The following is a 16798-nucleotide window of genomic DNA, read 5'->3' as shown; positions in this document are numbered from 1 at the left end:
GGGCAGTGGCATAGCAGGGGTTGCCAGAGCCTGGAGAAAGGAAATTATTCATAGAATCATAGAATGGTAGAGCTGGAAGGGACCCCGAGGGTCATCTAGTCCAACCCCCTGCAATGCAGGAATCCTGCCCACAGCCATCCCTGAGGTGGGCTCGAATCACCAACAGCTAGATGCACTTTCCACCAGCTCTGATGAGTGTTTCATTCCAAACTCCAGAGAGAGAGAGTCCCAGCTGTCAGGAGAGGAGACTGCTGTTCTAAGCAGCCCTTTAATTTTTATTTATTAGATTTATTAGATTCCAAGTGAGTGGCATACAAAAGGCAAACAGGTTAAGTTGCTAATGATATACAGTAACGGGCAAAGGACTTTGGACATAATATACAGATGGTAGATTGGGAAAGGTTATGGAAATCGGATTTCTTCTTCAATACCTTTATTGGCATACAGAAATCAGATTTGAAACTCATGGCGTGTTCTACATTGAAAGAAAATTACCGGTATATGAAAATGATGTACTGGTGGTATTTGACTCCTACAAAGTTAGTAAAAATGTATAAAGGTAAAGGACCCCTGACTGTTAAGTCCAGTCGCGAACGACTCTGGGGTTGTGGCACTCATCTCGCTTTACTGGCCGAGGGAACTGACGTTTGTCCACAGACAGTTTTTCTGGGTCATGTGGCCAGCAGGACTAAGCAGCTTCTGGCGAAACCAGAGCAGTGCACGGAAACACCGCTTACCTTCTGTCACGGTCCGGTCAGCGGGCGGTTGAAGCCCTGGCTGAGGACGTCAGGACCAGAGGCAAGATGGTGGTGTAGAAGCAGGAACAGGTGCAGGGCTGAGGGTCCAGCAGCCGGCAGTCGCAGGGTCAAGGAGCAAGGCGGAGGCAAAGGTCTGGGAGTCAAGGAGCAAGGCGTCGGCAAGGTGAAGGTCCAAGGAGCAAGGTGAAGGCTCAAGAAACAAGAAGCAAGGCGAAGGTCCAGGGGTCAAGGAGCAAGGCGGAGGCGAGGCAAGGGTCCAAGGAGCAAGGCATCGGCAAGGCAAGGATCCAAGGAGCAAGAAGCCAGATACAACAAGGCAGGGATAGCGTTGCTGTGGCAAAGAGCTGAAGGAAAATGCTGAGCTTTTATCCCTCCCAGCTCCTGCCACCAGGTGCAGTGAGGTATCAAGTGGCCTCACCTGAGTGGCCACTCCTTGCTTCTCCAGCACAAGCTGAGGCAGGCCCCGGTCCTGCAAAGCACTACAGGCCCCCGAGCCTGGCTCCTGCCCATACTCCTGACACCTTCCCGCTGACCTATTTATCTACTTGCACTTTGACGCGCTTTCGAACTGCTAGGTTGGCAGGAGCTGGGACCAAGCAACGGGAGCTCACCCCGTCGTGGGGATTCGAACCAACGACCTTCCAATTGGCAGCGCCACCCACATCCCAAAAATGTAGAAGACAAGTTCAAATACCTGTTGGAAATGTAAAGAAAAAGACCTTTTTCTTTTATCACATATGGTGGACCTTTTATCACATATGGTGGACCTGTAAGGTATTAAAAGCTGGTATATAATATGATATATTTGATATATGATACTGTATTTTTCGCTCCATAAGACGCACTTTTTTCCTCCTAAAAAGTAAGAGGAAATGTCTGTACATCTTATGGAGCGAATGCGTGGTCCCTGGAGCCGAATTGCCCAGGGGTAAAAGGCAGATCGTGCCTTTTTTTTTTTTAGAAAGAGCTAAAGGCTAACAAGAGGGAAAGAGAGTGTTGAAAGGACCCGCTCAGCAGCTGACTGCAAGAGATCGGGGAGGGAGATAAGGGAGTTAGCTCCCTTCCCGGCCCGCCCAGGCCCCTTGCCCAGGCCTCAATTGTTGTCTGCAGAGAGAGGCTGCTTGTTTCCCCAGCGACATGTGACTGGCTGATTAGATTATCTGTCTGGAAACTGTAAAAATGGGTCCCTTTCCTTTCCTAGAGAAGCTGCAGAACTGTGAGTTGAACCCCATAAAAACAGGATTTTTTCCCTTTGCAAGGTAAGCTCAACAACTTTGAGCTGATCCTCATACATGAAGCTTTCCCCCTTTGCAAAAAAGATGCACAACTGTGAGCTGACACCCCCCCCCAAAAAAATCGGGGCTTTTCCCATTTGCAAAAAGAGCTGCACAACTTTGAGCTGATCCTCAAAAAATGGAGCTTTCCCCCTTTGCAAAAGAAGCTTCCTCAAATATTTAAGGGGGGGGCAAAGGCACCTAGGCCTCTAGGAGTGGCTGTTATGCCTAGGACAATTCAAGAAAGCAAAATAATTTTTTTCTTGTTTTCCTATTCTAAAAAAACTAGGTGCGTCCTATGGTCAGGCACGTCCTACGGAGCGAAAAATACGATATGTGATATATAATGAAATTAAGAAAATCTTTAAAGTAGCTTTTGTTTAAAAAGCAGAAGCTTTTTTATTAGGAATTACAGGTACCGACATTCTAAAGGAGCAGAAAAGACTGTTATTGGCCCAGGGTTGGAAAGAGGACAAGGTCCCTACCAGAGAAGAATGGCAAACCAAATTGATGGGCTACGCCAAGATGGCAAAGCTGACTGGAAAACTCAGAAACCAAGAGGATAAAAACTTTATAAAAAAGAATGGGAAAAAATTATAAATTATCTAGGAGACCACTGTAAGCAGATGGAAGCAAGAGCAGAATGTTGACATACTTGTAGTGTAAAAAACATTATGGATAATGTGGTTTGATATAAAAACTGGAGTACAGACTAATATGCAGTTGTAGATGTTGAAAATAAGACTCCATGGACGGGGTGGGGGGAAGTCGTGAGATTCAGAGAATGTCCACATACAGTATGACTTTATTGATGTGTGTTTATTTGTATTCTTTATTTGTAAAACTAATGTAAAAAAAAGAAAAGATTTATTAGATTCCAAGTGAGCAATAGTAATGTTTCTATCCCACTTTTGACCTATTGCATCCCCAACACAGCTGAGGTAGACTGCTCCTCAATGTGGAAGTTCCACTGCTCTCGAGTGGCTCTCAGTAGCTCGGCCTTCCTCCTTCCACACACCCCACGGGGGGCAAGCAAACCTTCTCCACCTGGCCGAAACATAGGTAAAGGTAAAGGGACCCCTGACCATTAGGTCCAGTCGTGACCGACTCTGGGGTTGCGGCGCTCATCTTGCTTTATTGGCCGAGGGAGCCGGCGTACAGTGGTGCCTCGCTAGACGAATTTAATTCGTTCCACGGGTCTTTTCTTATAACGAAAAATTCGTCTAGCGAATCCCATAGGAATGCATTGAATTTTTGTACAGCTTCCGGGTCATGTGGCCAGCATGACAAAGCCTCTTCTGGCAAACCAGAGCAGCGCACGGAAATGCCGTTTACCTTCCCACTACTTGCACTTTGACGTGCTTTTGAATTGCTAGGTTGGCAGGATCTGGGACCGAGCAACGGGAGCTCACCCTGTCTTCTGATCGGCAAGCCCTAGGCTCAGTGGTTTAACCCACAGCGACCCGCGTCCCTCTGGCCGGAACATGATACCAGAGAGTAAATCCTATTAAACTCAGTGGGGCTAAATTCTGAGTAAAAATGCTCTGGGTTGCAGTGTAAGGCTGCCCAGTTACTCGGGAGTAAGCTGCATTGAATGCAGTGGATACATGCTGACATTGGTCATCTTGAGCCAAGAAAAAAGATGTGAGGAAAGGGACCAAATGAATTAAGATTTCAGCTGTGAGCAGCCTTAAATCCCTGTCTGGGGAAAAGGCGGGAAATACTACTACTACTACTACTACTACTACTACTACTAATAATAATAATAATAATAATAATAGAAACAGAATGATCATACCAGAGAGTAAAAATGCTTCCAGTTGCAGTGTAAAGCTGCACAATCTTTATACCCAGTTACTTGGTCGTAAACTCCAATGACTACAGTGGGACTTACTTCTGAGTAGGCAGAGTGAGGCTCCATTTACAATAAAGGAATAAACCCTCCCTGTGCTTCCTAAGAAATGGCTGGCTGCAGAATGACTTGTAATGAAAGACTTTAAAGTGGATGGGTGAGCTTTTCCGTCACAGTTATAGGAAACTTCACCATTTCCTTCATTTGGTGCAGGAATTGCTGCTGTGATGCAGCAGCTTAAAAAGCCAATGCAATTCTGGGCTGCATCAATAGGAGTATAGCATCTAGATCTAGGGAAGTAATAGTACCACTGTATTCTGCTCTGGTCAGACCTCACCTGGAGTACTGTGTCCAGTTCTGGGCACCACAGTTCAAGAAGGATACTGATAAGCTGGAACGTGTCCAGAGGAGGGCAACCAAAATGGTCAAAGGCCTGGAAACAATGCCTTATGAGCAACGGCTTAGGGAGCTGGGTATGTTTAGCCTGGAGAAGAGAAGGTTAAGGGGTGATATGATAGCCATGTTCAAATAAATGAAAGGATGTCATATAGAGGAGGGAGAAAGGTTGTTTTCTGCTGCTCCAGAGAAGCGGACACAGAGCAATGGATTCAAACTACGGGAGGCAGTGCAAGACAGGAGTGCCTGGCGTGCTCTGGTCCATGGGGTCACGAAGAGTCGGACACGACTAAACGACTAAACAACAACAACAAGTGCCAGGCTAAACTGTTCCTTTTTAACCAGGCCTTTAGTTGATCTGATTGACATCCTCTGCCCTGTTTAAAATGTGGCTCTTTTTTTGCAAGGGGGGTGGGGATACTGGGTTGTTTTTATTCTGATTATATATATTGTGATTTTTATGTTGATCTTTTCTGTGAACCGCCCTGAGACCTCTGGGTATAGGGCAGTATATAATTCAATAAAATAATAATAATAATAATAATAATAATAATAATAATAATAATAATAATAATAATAATAATGTGCTCCTCCCCTCGCCCTCCCCTGCCTTGACTGTGGTCCTCAGCACCATCTCTGGCAGCAGCGACAGGAAATGGCTCACAGGCCTCTGAAATTCTCTGAAAACAGGAAATGGGGTCAGGTGCTTTTGACGTACCAGCAAATCTCATCTCCGAAACCAGACGTTCGGAGGTTGGCCTGCGCCATCTCTGAGCTCCTTCAAAGGAAGCTAAGCACCCAGCTCTGGCCCCAGACACTCCTGGGATCCCTGGGAGGACTTTCCTATGAGATCTCCCAGAAAGGTAAGAGGAAGAGACACCAACCAAAGAGAGATGGCTTGTATAATGAATAGATTGTGCTGAAATGGCGAAATTGGCTGCAAAACAAATGGAAAATCACAGAGTTGGAAGGGACCCCGAGGGTCATCTAGCCCAACCCCCTGTGATGCAGGAATTGCAGCCAAATCCTGGGAACTGTAGTTTGTATAGCGTGCTGAGAGTTGCCAGGAGACCCCATTCCTTCTCACAGAGCTACAAGAGTGGTTTGGCAGTCAAACCTTGCAGCTAACACATCTCTCAGCGCCCTGGACAAACTACACTTCCAGGATTATCTGGAGAGAAGCCATGTAGGAGATCCCAGGTTCGAATCTCCCATGCCATCTCCAGGTGGGGCTGGGAATGTCCCCTCACCAGGACCCTCGAGAGTTGCCGCTGCTGCCACTGCCAGTAAGTGCAGAGAGTACTGAGCTTGGCAGGTGAATAACCATGAGGACTAGCATTTTACTTTGGTTTTTGAAAGGACCAGTGCAGGACTGTACAAGGCTGTTCCAATACAAGTGGAATGGTCTCTCTCGGGAGGTTGTAGATTTTCCTTCCTTGGGGGTCTTTAAGCAGAGGTTGGATGGCCATCTGTCCGGGATGCTTCAGCTGAGATCCCTCCATTGCAGGGGGTTGGACTAGATTGTTGTTGTTTAGTCGTTTAGTCGTGTCCGACTCTTCGTGACCCCATGGACCATAGCACGCCAGGCACTCCTGTCTTGCACTGCCTCCCGCAGTTTGGTCAAACTCATGTTCGTAGCTTCGAGAACACTGTCCAACCATCTTGTCCTCTGTCGTCCCTTTATCCTAGTGCCCTCCATCTTTCCCAACATCAGGGTCTTTTCCAGGGAGTCTCCTCTTCTCATGAGGTGGCCAAAGTATTGGAGCCTCAGCTTCACGATCTGTCCTTCCAGGGAGCACTCAGGGCTGATTTCCTTAAGAATGGATAGGTTTGATCTTCTTGCAGTCCATGGGACTCTCAAGAGTCTCCTCCAGCACCATAATTCAAAAGCATCAATTCTTCGGCGATCAGCCTTCTTTATGGTCCAGCTCTCACTTCCATACATCACTACTGGGAAAACCATAGCTTTAACTATACGGACCTTTGTCGGCAAAGTGATGTCTCTGCTTTTTAAGATGATGTCTAGGTTTGTCATTGCTTTTCTCCCAAGAAGCAGGCGTCTTTTAATTTTGTGACTGCTGTCACCATCTGCAGTGATCAAGGAGCCCAAGAAAGTAAAATCTCTCACTGCCTCCATTTCTTCCCCTTCTATTTGCCAGGAGGTGATGGGACCAGTGGCCATGATCAGGCTTCCCCAAACTAGATCAGGCTTCCCCAAACTCGGCCCTCCAGATGTTTTGGAACTACAATTCCCATCATCCCTGACCACTGGTCCTGTTAGCTAGGGATGATGGGAGTTGTAGTCCCAAAACGTCTGGAGGGCTGAGTTTGGGGAAGCCTGGACTGGCTGAGCCTTGGGGTCCACCATTCTAGGATTGTAAGGCAGCTCTTGACGTGCCCAAACAGCAGACCTGCCGGCTTCTGCGCAAAATGATTATTTGTATCGCTGTTAGCAGAAAACAGCACTTGCCTTCTACCGGGGGTGGAGAGCAGGTGGGGGCATGGCTGGCGCCCCCCGGGGGAACTTGACGCATGCCCTGGGGGGCGTGACACGCACTACAGGGGCATGGCACACCGCCCGTGAGGATGTGACACATTCTGGGGGCATGTCGGGCTGCCTGTGGGGGCGTGGCGCAGGGGGCGTGGCACGTTTCCAGGGGGCGCCGCGATGGCACCCTACCGGACTAGTGATGCCAGGGGCTGTCCACTCCCTCCGCCCTCCTGTTTATCTGCCAGGGCAGCCAGCCCACCTTCCTCCCTTTTGCAACCTAGTGGCAATCAGAACAGGAACCAGTGATATCCCTGCTTTATGTCGTTCGTGGGAATTTGTATTATTTCATTGGCATCCGTCTCCAGAGACCATGAAGTGGGTCTCCAAAGATGATCCATATTAGTTGTGTTTATCTCCTACGTTTGCATCAAATGTGCTCAAGGTGGTTGGTGGGTGTGGTTCTCCTCCCTCTCTTCACAGTGACCCTGCAAGGTAGGCTAGGCTGAGAGAAGCGGGGACCAGCCCCCAAGGTCATTCATGGGCATTGCGTTCTCCCTGCCTATGCCTTGTTTCGCCAGAGTCGCACATGTCCTAGTTATCTCCTCCTTGGACTACTGCCATGCGCTCTACGTGGGGCCACCTTTGAAGACGACTCGGAAACAACAACTAATCCAGAATGTGGCTGCCAGACTGGGAGCAGCTGCCGGGATCCTATAACTCCAGTCCTAAAGGATCTTCACGGGCTCCCAGTACATTTCTGAGCTGCAAGAAGTAAGGTTACAGGGAACCAGGCAGAGGGCCTTCTCGGTAGTGGCACCCGCTCTGTGGAACACCCTCCCATCACATGTCAAGGAGATGTGTTTTTATTACAGTATGTCAAAAGCCACCTAGAGTGGCTGGAACAACCTGTTCAGATGGGTGGGGTATAAGTAATACAGTTGTTGTTGTTGTTGTTGTTGTTGTTGTTGTTGTTGTTGTTGTTGTTGTTGTTGTTGTTGTTGTTTTGAGGCGCTTCTTTGTGTGCCTCCTCCATGAGAGGGTGGCAATGCCAGAAGGAGCCTTTCCTACAGTGTCTCCCCCTTGTGGAATGCTCTCCCCAGGGAAGCTTGCTTGGCACCAATCAGAAATATTGCTCTGAAACCAGGCCTTGGGTTTATCAATATTCGGTGTTTGTGGGCCGGGGGGCGGGGGGAGGTAGTACAGTAGTTTGCTTTTGTTTTATTATGTAATCTGTGTTCCTATTTTGCGATTTTATGAACCAGTATATTCTCAGTATATTTTGCCGTTCTTCCAAGCCACACCAATAAGAATCAGAACAAGAACTTCTTGTTTTGATTCTTATTTTTGTGTATAACAACAAGTTCTTCCAAGCCAAGCATCTGCTTCCAGTCTTAGCCCTTGGACAAAGTAGCAGAGATTTTATTTTATTTTTTTAATTTCATTAATATTCACTTATTTACTGCTTCATGACAGAACGGGCTTGTAAGTGATTTGCAACGATAAAATAAAATAAAATCACAAATGTTGAAACATAAATATCCTGAATTAAACTACACAACAGAACAATCCTATTAGAATACCAAGATAAATCCACAGTTTTAAAAATGCAAGGAACGGCCCACCCCAACCCATAAAAACCACACAGGGGGTAAAACTTGAGACACATTTCAAGAGACGAAGGGAATGCCTGGGGGGTGCCAGGGCAGAGGACCCCGCAGGCATTTCAGATCCCGTAAGGCTGGTGCCGCCAGGGAGATGTTATGCTGCCTATTCCTTATTACAAACACGAAAGCTCATACCAATGACAAACTTAGTTGGTCTCTAAGGTGCTACTAGAAGGTCTTGAACACCGGTCTTGAAAGATCTACATTGGCTCCCAGTACGTTTCCGAGCACAATTCAAAGTGTTGGTGCTGACCTTTAAAGCCCTAAATGGCCTCGGTCCAGTATACCTGAAGGAGTGTCTCCACCCCCATCATTCTGCCTGGACACTGAGGTCCAGCACCGAGGGCCTTCTAGCGGTTCCCTCATTGCGAGAAGCCAAGTTGCAGGGAACTAGGCAGAGGGCCTTCTCCGTGGTGGCGCCTGCCCTGTGGAACGCCCTCCCAACAGATGTCAAAGAGGAAAACAACTACCAGACTTTTAGAAGACATCTGAAGGCAGCCCTGTTCAGGGAAGCTTTTAATGTTTAATAGATTATTGTGTTTTATTTTTCTGTTGGAAGCCGCCCAGAGTGGCTGGGGAAACCCAGCCAGATGGGCGGGGTATAAATAATAATAATATATTATTATTATTATTATTATTATTATTATTATTATTATTATTTTATTGTTTCGACTACGTCAGACCAACACGGCTACCTACCTGTAACTAAAATCTTAGGGAGACTGTTGGTTCTTGCCAAGCCGCATTGTTCCACGTTGGGATCCTGACGAAGACATTGCATGTACAGTATTTGAAAAGCTGGCATTAATGACTGAAGTTTGTCCGTTTCCCCAAATTAAGAGCTTGAAGGGGATTTTTAATAAATTGATTGCAAAAGTTTTGGGTTTGATTGTAGTATCCTCCTCAGTGGGTCGTGCAGACAGCTGTTCTGAATAATGCTTTTCATAGGGATGAGTTTATGGGAGCCGAAGAAAAAGTTTGGCGGAACACTGATTTCACTTCACCTCTGCACAGGATCTGAGCTTGAATTGTGACTGAGAACTGAGGGGGGGGGGTTGTGTTGTCGCCTCCGACAGGTCTCAGCAATGCCTCCCGTCAAGGAAGAAGAAACCCCCTTGATCGGCAACAGAAGCAGCAACCTCTCCTTCTCCAAGACAGAAGGCCTCCAGGTATATCTCTACCACCAGCTGAACGTGGCACAATTGGCCTCGGATTCAGCCGGCACCCTAAACTTCACCTTAGGGGAGTACACGGCGGAGGAGCTCTGCATCGCAGCAGCCAAAGCATGTGGTGAGTTTGAAAACTTCTCAGCCGGAGCGTCACTTTCCGCCGGCTCTGATGGGTGTCTCATTCCAAAACGCGGAGAGAGTCTCTCAGCCATCAGGAGACTATCTCTTAAACACAGATTCGGAAACCCACCCTTGCTAACACCTGCCTTCTTCTTCACCAGGAATCCTTCCTGTCTGCCATTCCCTCTTTGCGCTGGCCAGAGAGGACCTTTCGGGGTGGTACGCGCCCAGTCATGTCTTCACCGTGGACGAGTCCTTCAGCCAAGTGCTCCTCTACCGGATCAGGTAAGGGACAGCTGACGAAACTCAACTATGCTAACTGACCCACCAGCGTTGCTGCCCTCCTGATATTTCAGACTACAACTCCCATCATCCACCAACCCATATGGCCCTATTGAACTACAACTCCCAACAGCCCCCAACCAATATGGCCACCTGGAACTACAACTCCCACCAGCCCTGGCCAAAACACCTTCCCAACCTCCCCACAAAAGATCCTTGTTTTCTCCATGCAGATTTTTCTTCCCCGACTGGTTTGGGTCCTGGAAATCCTTCCGCTGTGGGCTGGCCAGCGACCAAGTCAGTCCGGTGCTCGATTACCCAACCATAGACTACCTCTTTGCCCAAGTGAGTACAACTCCTTCTCCTAGATTCGGGGCGGGAGCGGCAACCTGTAGGGTCTCGAGGTGACAAATTTGCAGCAACCACTTTCCCCAAAGGCAAGGCAACTGGGAATCCTGGGAAATGGGCATGAAATTTACGGGGACCTTGGGAACGTTTCTTTCCCATGGACCCCTTCCTCCTCACAGTCCCGCAGCGATTTCATCAGCGGTCGAGAGGAGATATCCCTGACCATGGAGAACCAGGAGACCTGCCTCGGCCTTGCTGTGCTAGACATGTTGCGGATGTCCAAGGAGAGGAAACGGAGCCTGGAGGAGATCTTCCGAAGTATCAGGTAAGAAGGAGAGGAAGCTCTCCCAGCAACTAGACTGCAGCAGCTAGACTGGTGACTGGGAGCGGCCTCCAACACCAACCACATAACACTGGTCTTGAAAGACCTACATTGGCTCCCAGTACGTTTCCGAGCACAATTCAAAGTGTTGGTGCTGACCTTTAAAGTCCTAAATGGCCTGGGTCCAGTATACTTGAAGGAGCGTCTCCACCCCCACTGTTCTGCCCGGACACTGAGGTCCAGCTCCAAGGGCCTTCTGGTGGTTCCCTCGCTACGAGAAGCCAAGTTACAGGGAACCAGGCAGAGGGCCTTCTCGGTAGTGGCACCCGCCCTTTGGAACGCCCTCCCACCAGATGTCAAAGAGAAAAACAACTACCAGACTTTTAGAAGACATCTGAAGGCAGCCCTTTTTAGGGAAGCTTTTAATGTTTAATGGATTGTATTTTAATATTCTGTTGGAAGCCGCCCAGAGTGGGTGGTGTATAAATAATCCCCTAAACATTCCCAATTCCTTCAACCGTTCCTCATCAGTCTTCGTTTCTAGGCCCTTGATCATCTTCATCGCTCTCCTCTGCACACCTTCCAGCTTGTCAATCTCCTTCTTAAACTGAGGTGCCCAGAACTGTACTCCACGTAAGGTCTGATCAAGGCAGCATAGAGTAATATGATAATAGGATCGGGACATTAGACTTCAAGAATGATAAACCCCGTGAGCTGAAGCTATAGCTTTGGATGTGTGCTGCAAGCGCTGAGCTGCCTGTTAAGCTGAGCTTTGCAAGAGGTCAGCTGCAAACCCAGCTCCTTCAGCTGTTTATGGAGCATCTCCTCCAGTCAACACCCACGCACCTGCCCCTCTCGTCTTTCTGTTCCAGCTACAAGTTGTGCCTCCCAGAACAGATGCGTCTCCAGCTCCAGGCGCAGAACTTCGTCACCCGGAAGCGGATCCGGCGCCAGTTTCGGCAGTTGCTGCACAAGGTCAGCAGCCTGCAGACCGAAGTCCACTTTCTCAAGCTGAAGTACCTCATGGAGCTGAAGGGCCTGCAGGGGGCCACCACCGAGGAGACCTTCCAGGCTTGGGTCCCTGCGCAGGCAGCGGCAGGATCTGCCTGGACCATCCACGTCTCCTGCGAAAAAGGGATCTTGACAAGTCACAGTGGTGCCAAGGTGAGGTCAGACTGAATTGGGCACCCTCAGAGGCCATCTAGTCTGACCCCAGACAACAAACAGGGTTCTCACAGCGACACCTTTCACGACCCTGCCCCAACCCCCTTCCTAAGGCCTCCAGCGCTAAGCACACTCTACCTCCCAGCCCGATCCAAGGCAATAACTCCACTGAAGGCACACAGATTTCCCACACTGTTGCTGCCAGGCGAAGGGAGGCCCAACTTGTAGCCTGTATGGCATAGTGGTTAGAGCGCTGCACTAGGACCCGAGAGAGCAGGGTTTGAATCCCCACTCAGTTACTCAGGGGACCTCTGGCCAATTGCTTGCTCTCGGCCCTACCTACCTCACAGGGGCGTCATGGGGGCTCAATGAGGACTAGGCTTCCCCCCCCCCAACTCATTTAGTCCCCACATCAGCCCTGCGAGGTGGGATAAGCCAAGGTGGGATAAGACCGGCGCTCAAACAAGCTTCAGGGGTGAGTTGGGGGATTCAAACCCTGGACTGCCCCAGGTTGTAGTCCAGTGCTCTAACCACTACACCATACTGCCTCTCGATGGTGACAAACCCCATGCGCAGAGCCCACCTGTCTCCTCAAGGTGAGTGTAACCAGATATATCTCTCCTTTTTGGCGCATGTGCCCCCCCTTGCAATCCTTCAGGAAACCCACCTGTTCTGTGACTTCTCCGAAATCGCCGACATCACCATCAAGCAATCTGTCCGTGATGGGCAACCTGCAAAGAGCCGCCTGGTCAGCATGACGAAGACAGACAGCCGGGTGCTGGTAGGTGAACCACCATGTTGCTTTTACTCATCATGGAATTAGAATTGTGACATTGGAAGGGACCCCCAAAGGTCATCCAGCCCAACCCCCTGCACTATGTTCATCGTGGGCTCATTTATGGCAGGGAAGGGGTGAGCTTCTCTAGCATGTAGAAGGTCCTGGGTCCAATCCCCAATGGCATCTCTGGATAGGAGTGGGAATATTGCTGCCAGTCAGTGCAGACAATACTGAATTAGATGAACTCTGCACAAGGAAGCTTCATTCAGCCTTATATTCACATCATGAGGACTGCAATCTTGCTTCCTTGTTAAGGAAAGGACCATAGCTGAATGCCAGAGCACTCGCTTGGCATGCAGAAGGTTCACCATTCCTTATTCCTAAATTATTCCCCCCAAAAACATATTTTTAAGACCCCTTCCCTTATTTGCAAAAAAAAAAGTTTGACCCACAAAATGGCCAGTGCATTTTGGAATGGCTTGCTTTGCCAGAGAAATGACAAAATCGCAAATTTTATACTGAAAAATTTGGCTGCGTGGCATTTCAGGAAGCACAAAAAATCCATCTTGGAAATGCCAACGTGGCTGAACTTTCCTGTTGTCTGTCTGTCCGTTGAAAGGTGGACATTGTGATTTTGCCTCTTTTCCGGCAGGAGATGGAGTTTGGCAGCCTGGCAGATGCCTTGTCGTTTGTCTCCCTGGTCGACGGATACTTCCGCCTGACGGTCGATGCTCAGCACTATTTCTGCAGGGAGGTCGCCCCCGCGAGGCTTCTAGAAGACCTGGAAAACCAGTGCCACGGACCCATCACGTGAGCCACAGACAACCCGCAGAGTGGGGGGGGGTGATCATAGAGTCATAGAATTGGAAGGAACCCTGAAGGGTCATCCAGTCCAACCCCCAGCAACGTGGGGCTCGAACCCACAACCCTGAGATGAGGAGTTTTCTGCTGTAACAACTGAGCTACCCCAGCTTAGAAGGAATAGATTTCAACCCCCAGTAGCAGGTGGGACTCTGCACCAACAGGAGGAGGAAGGACATGGCGTCAGGCAATGCTGGGCTGGCGATGTTTCAGGTCGTTCCTTCTAAGACGCAGACTGCAAACCGCATGACTCTCTTCCTTCCTCTGAGGGTGTCGTGAAAAAGCCTGTGGTCCACTCGCCCAGAATTATAAAGTCTTCCAAAAGGCACCTCAAGACTGGGGCCAAAATTGGGCAGGACCTGCTTTCGAATCAACTAGCAGGGCTATTAATAGAATTATAGAATGGTAGAGTCGGAAGGGGTTCCCCACGGCCATCTAGTCCAACCCGCTGCACTGTCTTCTGAAACACCCCCTCGAGGCAATTTATTGCACTCATCATTTTATTTGTACACTGCCTTTCCACTGTTCAAACTGTGCTCAAGGCGGTTTACGAAACTGCAGTTATTCTTTATTAAATTTGCTATCCGCTCCTTCTTGCCCAGGGCGATCCAAAGCAAACCCCACATACAGACATTAAAACCAAGGAGGGGGGGGGATGCATTTTAACAATCGCTCCCGCATCTCAAAAGACACAGATCGTTAAAGGTTTTTATTCATAAGAATGTCGGAAGAGCCTGCAGGATCAGGCCAATTGCACCCTATTCCCCCAGTGGACAAATGCCCCACGTAACCTCGGGATCCAGGTAGCCTGCTTCTGGGCCTAGAAGCTCCCTAAGGACCCCAGAATAGCCAAAGGAATTATAGAATTAGAATTATAGAATTGGGCTTGGTGATCTGAAGGTCGGCGGTTCGAATCCCCTCGACGGGGTGAGCTCCCGTTGCTTGGTCCAAGCGCCTGCCCACCTAGCAGTTCGAAAGCATATCAAATTGCAAGTAGGTATCGCTCGGCAGGAAGGTAAACAGTGTTTCCATGTGCTGCTCTGGTTCGCCAGAAGCGGCTTTGTCACACTGGCCACATGACCCAGAAAAACTGTCTGCAGACAAACACTGGCTCCCTTGGCCTGTAAAGCGAGATGAGCGCCACAACCCCAGAGTCATTCACGACTGGACTTAACTATCAGGGGTCCTTTACCTTTACCTTTACCTTTAGAACTGCAAGGGAACCTGAGGATCCGGTAGTCCAACCTCCTGCAGACCAGGAATAGGCAGTTGTCCCTTTCAGGGATTAAACCCGCAGCCCTGGCTCTCACCAATGGAGGCCCAACATCCTCTTCTTGCAGGGAGCAACTCGACGCTCCCAAGGGAATCCTGCCCCCAAAGGAAACCTGTAATGGGGTGGGGGCCATTGCACCCAAGTGCGGCTCTGCATTTGCCGCCTTGAAAAGGAAACACACACATATATATACACACTCAATAAATGAATAAATAGAAACCCTGAATTTTGTGTCAAATGTGGGGAGGAGGTTTCGCCGCCCAGCTTTCAAACGGGCGAACCAACAGAATTTCCTGCCACTAGATCCCAGCTTCAAATGATGCCGATTATTTTAATCTATGCCTACGTTGAATTTTGAATTGCAGGTCAGAATTCGCCCAAAACAGACTGAAAACGTCTCGGAACGAAGGAGTAGAACACGTCCTTCGACGGAGCCCAGAAGATTTTGACAGTTACCTGCTCACCATCTGCATCAAGGTTAGGAGCCCCGCTTGCTTAGCCTGCTCCCACGGGTGAGCTTTTGATGCATATATTGTTTGGCACTTAGTGGCACCCATAGAGGAGGCATGGATGCAACCAGCTGGGAGCCGCTGGCAACACCCTGACATGTTCACAATTACACTGACCTGCATGTGCAAGCTGCCTTTACACATCCACTTGTGTGAATTCATGCGTGCCAGTTGAGATATACAGGTTAGAATCATAGAACTGTGGCATTGGAAGTACCCCCAAGGGTCATCTAGTCTAACCCGCTGCAATGCAGGTAGGAATCTTTCGCCCAATGTGGAGCTCGAACCCACAACCCTGAGATTAAGAGTCTCATATCGTGTGCACTGACCGTATGCTACTTGAGCACTACGTGCGCATAGCCATAAAAGTGTGCACAGCTCCAACGAGAACGCCCCTCTGAACATGGAGAGCATGGGGAAGGGCACTCTGCATATGCTCCATTGCAGCCCATCTGTAGAGGTGTGGGGGGGCCCCACTCTGCTCTGTCCTGAATGCCCAGCTCCAGAAGGGAGTCTGGGTCTGCCTCAGAGTACCCACTGAAATACAAGAGGGTTATCTGTCCCCCTGACCCATTCCTCAAAGGACAGAGACCTGCCTCCACTCTGACTCCCCCATCATTGGAGGCAGACTCAGAAAACTCTGGGGAGTCAACAGATGCATACTTTTTAAAAGCCTGCATCATTTGGAGCTTGGATCTAGTGGCAGAGAGTTCTGCTGGTTCACCCATCTGAAAGCTGAGTGACTTGGGTCACTTGCCATCAACGGGCATCACTTGCCATTGAAACTCATTCCAAAAAGTAACCCAAAGCAACATTTGCAAACATTGCAAATCCTTTTGCAACTTCTGTTGCACCCTAATTTTGGAAGCAATTACCGTTTTTACAAAAACCTTTTTTCTCCCCCTTGCTCCCCGCCCTGCCCTGCCCCACTGCCTGGGGTCACCCCGCTTCCCCAAACCCCACAGACGGACATCGGCAAGGACTTCAAAAGTCTCTTGATTCAGAAGGGCAGCGATGGCACCTTCTCCACTGCTGGGGTAGCCAAGAAATTCTGCAGCCTCCGGGAGATGCTGGGTGTCTGCCAGCGCTTTAGCCTCCAGGCCGACGGGGCCGCCATCCAGCTGGGCCCACAGCGCCCCCCACAGCCCAAAGGTAGGCCCTGCAAAGAGAAATCATGACATTGTACAGCCAGCAGCCCCATAGATCCTGCCCTCTTCCATTTTCCTGAGGCCCCATCCTGCCATAGGATGCCCCAAATCTTCCTGACCCCATGTTTTGTTCCTTCTGCCTCTGTTTCTCTGTAGAAAAATCCAACCTCTTGATCGTCCGGGGGGGCACCTGCCACCAGCTGCCCAGCTCGCCATCCGCCTCACGGAGGGCCGTCAACCAGATGGTGTTCCCAAAAATCCAGGCGGAGAATCTGGTGCAGGTAAGAGGGAGAAAGATGGACTTACGGGCCGTGTGTCTAAAACACATAAATCTGCCTGCAACTCTCCGCACAAAAAGCTCATACCAATGACAAACTTAGTTGGTCTCT

At 49.3% G+C, this 16798-nt stretch overlaps 1 protein-coding gene across 2 annotated transcripts in view; it reads left to right on the top strand.

The window, feature by feature from the left end:
* The first annotated feature begins 5013 nt into the window (after nt 1–5013).
* The window catches only part of JAK3 (Janus kinase 3), a 30316-nt gene continuing 18531 nt past the window's right edge, over nt 5014–16798 (top strand). For both annotated transcript variants that reach the window (XM_035120212.3, XM_035120211.3), the window contains exons 1-11: nt 5014–5143; nt 9512–9725; nt 9886–10009; nt 10240–10351; nt 10534–10679; nt 11549–11840; nt 12499–12621; nt 13271–13428; nt 15118–15229; nt 16227–16413; nt 16566–16690. In XM_035120212.3, the coding sequence (XP_034976103.2) occupies nt 5126–5143; nt 9512–9725; nt 9886–10009; nt 10240–10351; nt 10534–10679; nt 11549–11840; nt 12499–12621; nt 13271–13428; nt 15118–15229; nt 16227–16413; nt 16566–16690 (1611 nt within the window). In that variant the 5' untranslated portion in view covers nt 5014–5125. The remainder of the gene's footprint in view (nt 5144–9511; nt 9726–9885; nt 10010–10239; nt 10352–10533; nt 10680–11548; nt 11841–12498; nt 12622–13270; nt 13429–15117; nt 15230–16226; nt 16414–16565; nt 16691–16798) is intronic.

The sequence above is a fragment of the Zootoca vivipara genome, chromosome 6 (genome assembly GCF_965207765.1).
Source record: "Zootoca vivipara chromosome 6, rZooViv2.hap1.1, whole genome shotgun sequence".
Taxonomy (NCBI): Eukaryota; Metazoa; Chordata; class Lepidosauria; order Squamata; family Lacertidae; genus Zootoca; species Zootoca vivipara.
Note: the sequence above shows the minus strand (reverse complement) of the source record. Positions and strands in the feature narration are given on the sequence as shown.